This window comes from Perca fluviatilis, chromosome 24 (genome assembly GCF_010015445.1).
Source record: "Perca fluviatilis chromosome 24, GENO_Pfluv_1.0, whole genome shotgun sequence".
Taxonomy (NCBI): domain Eukaryota; kingdom Metazoa; phylum Chordata; class Actinopteri; order Perciformes; family Percidae; genus Perca; species Perca fluviatilis.
Window position 1 is genome coordinate 4,711,762 of NC_053135.1, and position 11,633 is coordinate 4,723,394.

General features: G+C 41.0%; 1 protein-coding gene across 2 annotated transcripts in view; it reads right to left on the reverse strand.

The window, feature by feature from the left end:
• Positions 1–3,953: 3,953 nt before the first annotated feature.
• Positions 3,954–11,633, reverse strand: part of LOC120554470 (cordon-bleu protein-like 1) — a 13,103-nt gene continuing 5,423 nt past the window's right edge. For both annotated transcript variants that reach the window (XM_039793381.1, XM_039793382.1), the window contains exons 6-10: positions 11,609–11,633; positions 11,309–11,503; positions 10,647–10,746; positions 5,894–7,618; positions 3,954–4,911 (exon numbers count right to left, since the gene is read on the reverse strand). The exon at positions 11,609–11,633 is cut by the window's right edge and continues 55 nt beyond it. In XM_039793381.1, the coding sequence (XP_039649315.1) occupies positions 4,904–4,911; positions 5,894–7,618; positions 10,647–10,746; positions 11,309–11,503; positions 11,609–11,633 (2,053 nt within the window). In that variant the 3' untranslated portion in view covers positions 3,954–4,903. The remainder of the gene's footprint in view (positions 4,912–5,893; positions 7,619–10,646; positions 10,747–11,308; positions 11,504–11,608) is intronic.

Consider the following 11,633-nt stretch of genomic DNA (forward strand, 5'->3'; position numbering starts at 1 on the left):
TGACAAATTAACCGCGGTGATTGTGTCAGTTTTTCAGTGCATTGAATCGGAGACGTCGACCATTCATCACAGAGAAGAGTTAAATTTTTTTTCCCCTTCTCTCAGGATTCAGTGATAAGGAATGAATGAAGAAAAATGATAGAAAGATAGGGCTTGTCCACTATCTATCACAGAGCAACAGGGACCGTCTACTGTACGTTCAGCCATCAAAACGCTGCTTCTGCTTTTGTTCCTAGTTGCGTATTTTATATAGTGCTCCCAAGCATCATCAATCAAACTGGCTTGACTTTGTGGCTTGTGTAAAAAAAAAAATGTTTCACTATGTCCTTTAGCGTGCAAGCAACAGTGGATCATGATTTAAAAGGCTTCAGTTGCAGTAGAGAGCCTTCAAATGTGATTGATTTTACCATGCAGCTCAGTTTTGGACATCTATTTTTTCCTGTTGTTTGTATTTATAGCGCCTCTTTAAGTCCTTCTTCCCTCAACCAGGGGAAAAAAAGGCCTGCCTGTTTGGAGTTTACAGGATCAAAAAAGAGGTAAATATCATTTCCATAACATTTGAACCAGTTAACCACCAGCACAATGCAGATAAACACTACTGTAAGCGCCTGACAATGCCAATGAGGCAGGAACTATGTGATTTGCCGCTCCGCCAAAGAGGAGGGAAGCGAGCGCAAACATGGAGGAGGTGAGAGGTCAACTGTGCTCTCCCTGCATCACTTTCCAAGCAGCCCCTCAAGCAGTGCTGATGTTTTAGGCAGCCGTACCTCACTTTGGGGGGAGGCCTGATGGATGCCATTCCCAAGGTGAATGGAAAGAATAGCATTAAGCTGCACCACACTGCCTGTGGAGAGCTACACTGCTTTGGGTGATTCATCTATTGATTATTTCTAGCCTAGCACGGAGGTGCCATGTAAACACACATATATTAGTAGTCTACAATGCACATGTGCGCCCCTGACACACATGCAGACACAGTGGATCCAGTGAGGCACGCCTCGGGCCTACTCACTGTTTTATAATCACATTCTGACTTCTACCAGCTCGTGGGCATCTTCAAACCACAAGGCAGATGCATCTGATGGATAGCTAAATAGAGATGAATGAAGAGATGAAGGAATAAATAAATGATAAATGTGTATTACCGCTGTTTGTGTGGGCCAGCTATTGTTTTATTGATCTGAGCTTGGTGGTTTTTGTATATGTGTGTGTGTGTGTGTGTGTGTGTGTGTTGTGTGTGTGTGTGTGTGTGTATGTGTGTGTATGTGTGCTCGCAGTGAGCTACAGTGTGCGGGGCCAAGTCATGAGTGTAGAATTTTAATTTTTCTCAGTGGAGTATTAAAGGTATCCATGTCTTATCATGTAAGTGGGATGACAAAAGGAATAAGAAGGTTCAATGATTTCTAAATGCCATGCAATTTGTCAGGAAACTTTTTATTATATATATATCTCTGTCAAAGAAATGATTGCTTACTTCACTTTCACAACTTCCCTCTGAACTCCACGAGGCTTCTTGATGTAAAAGGGCTAGGGCCCGTTTCACAAAGAGATGTTAGACTAGGGTGTATTGTAAAGCCAGTATTAATTTGGCTTTTAATTGAGTCTAATCCAAGATAGACAGTTTTAAGAAAATAAAGAGTTTTTTTTTTAAATCTGACCTGAGGCTAACTAAGGGCCATGCTTCCATGGTAACAATCAGACACTGTTGACCAGTGGCGCCAAATTAATTTGTGATTTGTCGTTGTTAGTAAAATGTCCTTGTAACTGTTCCAAAATCTTCCAGGAAACAAACGTTTTCTGCTGGAGTGAACAGAGCTGACCAGTTTCACGCGTCGACTCGGTCAGCCATGTTTGGGTGGCTGTGACTCAGAGATAGAGCGGGTCGGCCCTCAGCCACAAGATTGGCGGTACGATCCCCCGGCCTCCTCCGGCCACATGTCAAAGTGTCCCTGAGCAAGACACTGAACCCCCAAGTTTGCTCCCCTGACGGTATGTGGCTGTCAAACTGCTCCTAATGCTTAGGATGGGTTCAACTCAGAGATTGAACTTCACTATATTTTACTGTATGATTGTATATGACGAATAATAAAGTTTTTCAATAAAAAAAGTGTTTTTAGAAAAGGTTTTAACAAAAACTAATCACTTTTTCTAAATTTCACGGCAAATGAGTCCTAACATAGTTGAGAAGTGGACAGCTTTGTGCAACAGATGCAGAAGCCGTAGTCAAAGTCTATCTTTGTGAAACCGACTCCTGGTTTCTTTATTGCACTCCTATTGAAATCAATTTGTCAAGAGTCTTTTACTTTGCACCACATCTGTAATGGTGATCTAATGGCATCGACTTTCAAACGGTTTGCAACAAGCTAGACAATAGAACAAAACAATTCTGCTCAATAACTAATAGATTTCAAACTCTTACATCATTTTCTTTTTACGAATGCACTAGGAGTGTCCTGCTGTTGCACAGTTGTGGGTACTTCCACTCTGTGCCATTTACTTAATATAGAAATACCCTGTTGCCCTAAATTATTACGATTAATATTCCTTGGGAGTATCAACCCAACAACCCAAAAATCTTTTTAACATGCTTTGTATGGAAATATCAATAAGCAGAATGCATTAGACTACATAATAACAATAATTTCCCCCCTTTGTTTTCTAAATATGTATTTGTTTCTAATAAATGGAAGGAATTGGGTACATTGCTGTCTAATGGTACTTTTCTTTATTGAATATACAATGTTATTGTTTTCATGTATTATCAATCTTTTTATTTATTATGTAATTTCTATTTCTCTGTAAAAAAATATGTTTTTCATTTTATTTTGAGGTTATAGTATGGGTTGGGTAAGGTGATTAAAATGTTGGTAAAATGAGTGCACGCTATGCAGTGTGTGGACATACAAAATATATATTCATACATGGCTATAATGTACACACAAGGTGAGCTGGGTAAAAAAGCATGGGTAGGTGTGGCCAAATGATCCATGTTTGTTCAGGTGTGTATGAAAAGAGTGATCCATTGAGTGGTGGTGCATTCATACCAAGGCCTCCTCATCCGTTTGTTTGAACCAGGATGTGTTCATGTGACTCCAGTTTCCTCCACGATTCAGAATACCATGTTTGTTCACGTCTCTCGCCACCGCGTCTCCTGAGACAATAATCAACAAAACCTCTTTGTGTGGACGTCGGTTTTTGTTCAAAGGTTCATCTGTGCTGAAAGAGTCTTGTGCCACGCGCTGGATCGTAAATGTACATGACAAGAGTAGCATTTCATTTTACATCGCATTATAAATCCAGCTCTCTTTTGTCTGCATACTCATGAGCTTTGCTGCTCAGGTTGAAATGCAACCTTTCCCTGCTAAAAAGGATAATGCCAGAGTTGTCACTTACATTGGATATCATTGCTTTGGGCAGAAAAAGAGCTTCTCTCCAGCATGTGTGTTTCTTTTTCCACAGACTTTTAAAAAAAAAAAAAAAAAAAAAAAGAGAGAAAAACGTTAGACATGGCTCTCTCCCTTAGGGGCGGTAATGGCATTCTCCATGACAACGGCATTGTGACACGGCTGTGCCCTTGAGGGCCGGGCTCCCCCTCCGGGGGGAGCGCCGCAGAAACACGACAGGGTCAGCGGTCACCTCCCATCATCCACCAGCAACCCGTCCTCTTTCTCTCCCTCTATCCCTCTCTCTCTCCTCAGGTGGAGCAAGGAATGTTAGAGAGAGAAAGAAAGTCTTGAAGCAAGCCCACTCAGTCCAGGCCTGGCAAACGTGGAGCTTTAGCCACAGGCGATTCTGGCTAGGTCTCTACCTCGCATAGCTCCTTGCAGTTCCTCCAAGGCCAGGGCTGGATCAATATGTATAGTAGTGCGAATTCTTTTGGCACCCAAGTATAGCTATGCAGTATTGCCCTGAGGTATGGGTCCGTTAAAGACATAACAGTGTGTGCATGTGAGCAAAGTGGACTGAGTTTATTCAGGAAGGTGCTGAGATGCTTGGCATAAAACTGATGCTTCCAAGGAGGGTTTTTTTGTTGTTGCTGGAAATGCAGGAAATTCTCATTAATCCCCATTAATTATATAAGGCACCGTTTTTTTATTCCTTGAAATGGATTTGGCAGAGATGGAAAAATTTTACGATAATTAAATATTAGAATAAGGTTTTATGTCCATTCATGCTCCTGAGTAATTAGAAAACAATATTTACTGTTTTTTTTTCCTTTTAAAAAATATACAAAGTGTGTCACTTGTCTTACATCCAGCACAATTCATATGATAAAGAAGACCTCACAAATGGATAGTGTCAGGATATTCTTATTTCTTTTTAGAAACAATGCTCTTCTGCCACCTGGTGACTAAACAACAAACCTGTCTGAAACCAAATTCATGAGTTTTACTGCATTCTTCATGTCTTAAAGCATACAAAAAAAAAAAATTATTCTGGCACAAACATAGAATAAGCATATTATTGCGAGTACATCATTTCTTTTGTTTTACACAAACAAAAACTAAAAAGCTCTCACGTCAGCGTTGTGTCCGGCCTTGGCACATCTTCAATGAAAATTCAAAAAGGAAGTAAAGAAAAAAAAAACAGGACATTGTCAGTTCAACAACTCATATCCTGTACATTTGGCTTACTTCACAACAGAAAATGTTTATGTTCAACCTGTGAACATAGAAGTCCAACATAAAATGAGACAACAAGGTGTCTTGCACAAAAGCAAAAGAGATAATAAAAATAAAACATAGAAACCAAATCAGCTGCTTGTAACACTGATGCAGTTTGTCTTAGAAATTATTCAGCTGGCATCTTGTTTGGGATTTAAACACATGCTGAGACTGGTGTCCTCGCTCTGATTCCTCACCCTAAACGAAGACTTCTATTCAAAGATGTGTGAGGAAGCCAGTCAGGCACCTGCAGCAGAGAGATTCAAAACAGAGACATATTTACATCACATCTATCCTCTATAGGCAGGGAATAAAAAGGGCCCCAGGACACACGGTCATGGACAGTCAGACATCAAATGTCCAGAAATATACTTGTCATTATGCATTCAGTGTCTCCATGTCAGCTCATATCCATGCCAAGAAAGCCAAAAAAAAAAATCCCTTTTTTTCTATGTTAGAATTTCTTCTTTCTAATAATTATGTGTGTACTGTGAAGTTTCACAAAAAAAAACATGCAACTAAAAGTTATTCCTGCTCTACTGAACATGATTATGATGTTCGGTTATTGTCATAACCCAAATTGTGTTAATGTACAGTAGGACCCTTCATCAGTAAGAAGTAGGGGCGGGGAAAAAATAAATTGAAAATCGGTAGGATTCGTGATTTTTTTGCGATGATTTTTGCAATCATATATATATATTTTTTTGTATTTATTTTCTTTTTTACCAATGTCTCACCTAAATATTTTCTGTTTATACGGTACCGCTGGCGGCGACGATGACATCATATCCGTTTTCTGACCGAAAGCAGAAAATACACGTTATGTACTTCCTTACAAATGAAATAAATGTCTCGAAAGAGAAACGCCCCATGAGATAGATAGATAGATAGAGAGATAGAGAGATAGAGAGATAGATAGATAGATATAGAAAATGTTATCGAATCGCAATAAATGAAAATCGCAATACAAAATCAAATTGGCACCCATGTATTGTGAATAAATCAATTCGGGACAAAAGCATATTGTCTCAGCTCTAGTAAGATGAAGCTGTTAGAGAAAATAGGTTTTCAGGGCCTTTAGCTCTCTATAAGCAACAATTTGCAGATTATCTCTTTGGAGACTTTGTTTTAGTGTTAATGGACTGCTGTGTATTTGTATCACATCAAAGCCAGAGCACTAGACCCTAGAGCTATAATTATTAAAACAATAACTTGTCAGTGGTACTCACCGTATTGGTATGTGGACCTGGGTGACGAGGGAAGTGTACTGTGTGGACCACTGGGGGCCGGAGGGCCTAAACCTTTGCCGTGACTCTGGAGACGGGACCTCTGCACGGCCATTGCTACTGCCTGTGCAAATCTGGATGGCAGAGAGGAAGCTGTAGCATCTTCCAGCTTCTCCTCTATGGCCTCCATGTCTTCAAAAAATACAGGTGGAGGAGGGGGAGGGAAAAAGTCCCCCTCTTCTTCCTCTTCTTGTACCACTTCCTCCTCGACTTCTTTCTCATCAGTGTACGAAGCACAACGGTCCACGTCTGTACTGACAGACTGTCCACTGGGGCTCGGACACGCCGTCTGGTCCGCTGAGTTGGTCGGATGGTCACTGTTGAGTTCTCCATCGCTGCAGACTGACGGTGCTGCTAGTGATGCCTCACGTGGGACTTCAGGTTCCTCCTTTTCCGTCTGCTTTTGAACCGTGTCCCCAACGTCAGAAAGAGGCGAGACTGGACTATCCCGACAGTCTGGATCACGTGGAGGTGGAAGAGAAGCTGGCCTGTCAGAAGCCTCAATCTCTTCTGAAGAGAGTTCTGGACTCTGCAAAGGTGTTTCAGTATCTGTCTTGTCCTCAGAAGAGGGGTCTGGACTCTGCAAAGGTGTTTCAGTATCTGTCTTGTCCTCAGAAGAGGGGTCTGGACTCTGCAAAGGTGTTTCAGTATCTGTCTTGTCCTCAGAAGAGGGGTCTGGACTCTGCAAAGGTGTTTCAGTATCTGTCTTGTCCTCAGAAGAGGGGTCTGGACTCTGCAAAGGTGTTTCAGTATCTGTCTTGTCCTCAGAAGAGGGGTCTGGACTCTGCAAAGGTGTTTCAGTATCTGTCTTGTCCTCAGAAGAGGGGTCTGGACTCTGCAAAGGTGTTTCAGTCTCTGATCTGTCCTTAGACGAGGGTTCTGGATTCTGCAAAGGTGCATCAGTCTCTGTCTTGTCCTCAGAAAAAGGTTCTGGACTCTGCAAAGGTGCTTCAGTGTCTGATCTGTCTTCAGAAGAGGGTTCTGGACTCTGCAAAGGTGTTTCAGTATCTATCTTGTCCTCAGAAAAGGGTTCTGAACTCTGAGAAGGTGCTTCAGTCTCTGATGTGTCAGGAGAACATGGATCCTCCTCAGTCTCGGTTAGATTTCTCCCGACCTCAGGAGAAGCTTCACTCTCAGGGTTATATTCTACTGTTATCTGGTCTGGGGTGAGTGCTGCATTATGGGACTGCTGTTTATTCAAGGGGACCACTTTGAACGTGGTCATTCCTTTCTTCTGTGCAGGATCCTCCCACTCATGCTGAGTAGGGAGGTTGGATGTTAGAACAGATTCAGGTTCTGCACAGAAAGCCCCGTTATCAGAACACCTCTGAGTCATGGACATAAAGGAGGAGCCACTGTAGGATTTTGGGAAGGTGGCGGAGTTCCTCAAACGTTTGGTCAGGGTTCCTTTGGAAATGGAGGACGTCAGGACTTTAGCAAGGGCACAGCGGGCGTCAGATAAGTCTTTCCCTCGAAACGAAGGGAGATACGGATCAGCCACTTTATGCAGATGAGCAAATGATGGACGTGAGGAGGATGAGGATGACCGTGGATGCGACAGATGGAGTGATGAAGATGAGGGAAGTGATAGGTTTACAGAGTGTGACTCAGAGTGTGACTCATCGATTTCACTCAGCTCCTCCACAGTGTTTAGGGAATCTACAGTCCCTGGAGAAACAGGAAAGGCTGAATTATTCAAATTAAGGGTTTTAATGACATCATAAAATGTTGAAACCTCACAGAAATTGCTATATTTCCAATAGCAGTTCTGCACCATAAACTGCAATATTTATCTTTAAATACCCCAAACACGTAAGAAACAGGTAACAAAAGAACATGTGACTCAATCCTCAGAGTTAATTCAACTTTTCTTTTTTATAACCTCAATCCTTTTAGACCTAAACACATTTTTAAAATGAAATAAATGATTAGAGTTCAATTGCTCCCAATTTTATTTTAATAAGAGAAATACTAATTAATAATGACTAAACCCTGCATATAAAATTGTAAAACATTACATTTTGAAAAAAGCATAATGTCTAAACAAATCATCAGAAGAATCAAGATTAAATAAAAGGAAAGATAAATATATTTAAAACATTAATATACAATAGATAGAACTGTATAGTTAAGAAAGACATGAGCATGTAACATAAAAACAATTTTGGTAAAGAGAACATTTATCATTTTACAAAAGGGGTCTGGAAAAATTATAATTGCTTATAGATGTATCAAAAGAGTGGATTCATTTAACACATACTAATGTTGATCTGGCTTCTGTTTTTAAAGTAAAAAGGCACAGCAGTTAGTTTACAAAGTCTAATCCACTGAAAGGAAAACATACCAAAAAGGACAAAAACTTAAAGACAAAAGAAGAAAAGTAACAGAATTTCCCAAAGAAACGACAAAAGGATGAGCAGAATACGCAGACAAAATAAAAACAGGACAAATAAATAGCATTTTAAGTGCAGCAGGCAACAGTGACAGACATCCATTAAAGCCACTAAGACGGGAAGGAGGAAGAAGAGGCCAACGTAGGAGGAGGACGGAGAGGAGGAATGGGGATGGTGGAAGGAGGAGAGGAAAAGGAGACAGCAGCAGCAGCCCTCAATCACCCCCTTCAGGTAACACAGAGTCTGTAAGCAGGGAGGAGAAAAAGCCTCAGTCACAACTCCATTTACAGGGAAGTCCCATACTGACACTAAAGCCGGTTTGGTAAGAAAGTATCAAGTATGAAAACAACGATGAAAGAAAATGTCTTCCGTCTAATGCAGGGGCCTTCGAGGTTTTTAAGCCAAGGACCCCTTAACTGAAATAGAGAGGGAGCAAGGACCCCCTACTACATATATTGTATAAAATGAAGTTGCATATTAAACTGGGCATACAATAATGTGTAGGGCGGTTTAAAGCCTTTATACTTTCTTTGCATAGAATACCAAGCTACTCAAATAATAATTGTTGGCATTACTTTTTAAAATCATCTTTTAATGTTACACATACACGTGGCACAGTGAACCCTTAGGAATAACTATATTTGTGTGTGGCTATCTTAGTGACTACCTTACCTATAGGCCAGTAAGCTTATCATCAGTGGGGAGTTATATATTTGCTAATAATATGTTGGAACTATGTAAAGACCTTTTAATGTTTGAAAAAAAAAAACTTCAAAAATTGACAATTTGGAATCCCCCCCTGCAGTGACTGTAAGGACCTCCTAGGGCTCGCGGACCCCCTGTTGAAGATCTCTGGTCTAATGTGAAAATGCTATTTAGAACTTCCAGAGACCATGATTATGTAAGTGTGGGAGGACAGGATCAGGAATGTGCTCATCAACTCCTGGCTGGGAGTTGGGTTTTTTTTAGCCGAGGATTAATACCAACTCAGCAGTGTGTTGCACCATCATGGCTAAAAGAAAACAAGGGAGTGAACTAAGACACTGACACTGTGGAAGGGCAATTAAGTCAGATAATTGGTACACTAAAAAGTTTAGACTTAACTTTTTCCTCTTTTCTTTCACTTTGCCTTTTTTGAAACCCATGCCGCCTGAGTGCACAATGAAGTGCTTCTCACATAATTGCAGATCACTAATAACCTACGTCGAATAAAAAGAACGGTCATTGTCCATTCAGGTCGTGAAAGCAAATCAGTAGAAAGAGAAAACCTGAACCCAGGTGGGGAAAGCGTATCAGACAGACTAATGCACGGGAATGAAAGCTTGGACAATAGAGGGATTTATCTTGGAACAGACTGAAGCCAGTGTGTTCTATGAACAAGGCTCACCGGGTCACTTTAATTGCCCTGAACAGGGTTAAATTGTTCTGACTGATAAAAGCTGCGGTTTGCGCTGGATTTAACTGCTAAATCTTCTTGTTTGAGGGTATCCGCGTTGACATTTTAATCTTGATTTAACTTCAATCTCTCTTGACCTCGCGTGGCACTGGCTGAAGCCGTGAGGATTTGGCAGATACAAGAATTCGCCCCACTCTAAACCCATTTGATTTCCACTGAAATACTGTAAAAGGTCAATTGGGATTATCCTACCAGCATATTTCATATCCTCTGCTATTTCAATGATGCTGCCTTTACAATCACCAGTAGATGGCAAAATAAACAGAAAGCTCACCCGTGGGATCACCCTGCATTAGGACAGTCAATTGTAACTCTGCATTGACTATTATGAAATGGTACTGACCCTAATGTTTACCTTTAAATAGCCAATAGATCTCAATCATACTGAAATTAAAATGTGTCCAGCACAGGACCCAGTAGGGCTGGGTACCGAGTTCAATACTTTTTAGGCACCGACCGAATTGCCTCTAAAGTATCAAGTATCTAAAAATGCCTCGTCATTCAATACCAACTCTCAATACCTGAGGAGTAAATTGCACGGTAACAGTGAGTCAATAAGTATGCAGCATGCTTCTGCCAAGATCTAATAAGGTCTGTGATCGGCTGTCCAGCATTACATGTTGTAGAGACAGGCAGGACCAACTTTACGTAACACACGGAGACAGGGCTCACGTAATAGCTGAAAAATAATGTTGTGATGTTGGAATTTCTTTTTTGTTAAAATGGATTTTATAAAAATCTGTATCGAAGTTACGGTATTGGTATCAGTATTGAAGACTTTTTTAGCAATACCCAGCCCTAGCATCCAGTAGCCCTTCTTTTAAATCTCAATCACTAAAGGTTTTACCTTTAACCTCTGCATGTGCCTGCAGCTCCTGCTGGCTGTTTGCACAGGGAGGGGGTGGGGCCCTCCTCTTGGTACTCCTTAGGGTGGATTCTGCAGACCTCTACAGAGAGACAATGACTTTAGGTTGCATCACATTTATTCCAGTGTTTTTTCATGGTTTGACAGACATTGAAAGTTATAAATACCAAAAGAAAACCCCCCATGCTCTAATTTTCCATCTGATTTTATTGAAATCTATTAAGTAGTGTTCTGCTGACTAATAGACCAACAAACTTCCTTGCCTTGGTGGAAGTCAAGTAAGTAAGTAAGTAAATATTTCTTGAGCACATTCAAAACACAGCTTAAGCTGACCAATGTGCTGTACAAAAGAAGCACTAAGGTGCTGTATACAGGAACATTAAATTGTAAAAATAAAAAATAAAATAGAAAGAAAACCCAAAAAGAACATCCCAACAACGACAACAACAATAAGACGCAATTAACAAATTACAGCATTATAGACATGATAACAAATTGAGAGATTTGTGTGTTAAAAAGGCCAGTAAATAAAAATGTGTCTTTAGCCTAGATTTGTAAACAGAAATGGAGCGAGGAAGTAGGAAAAAACAAGGAAGAAGAACAACAACAAGAATAGAAGACTTCACTCCCTACCGCCAACCCACCTGTGAGCCTCCTACGTGACAGGTGGCGAGGTTGTTTGGGACGCTCTGGGATGCACCCATGGGCGGCTGAGGGGCTCGTCTCTTCTTGGGCATATCTGTTGGCAGGGTGGTAGAGGTGGAGACACCCTGCGCATTCATACTGAGTCCCACTGGTTTGTTGCACCCAGGAGAAGCTGGGGCACTCCTTGCCCCCTCCTACAAGAGAGAGAAATGTAAAATATTTGGTCCCAAGCGAAGAGAAGGTTTACGAAAATACAGTGTAGATTCACACAGCTCCCACAGGCTGACAGCATACTGTACCATTTCTGCTCTTTTCTTCCTCCTG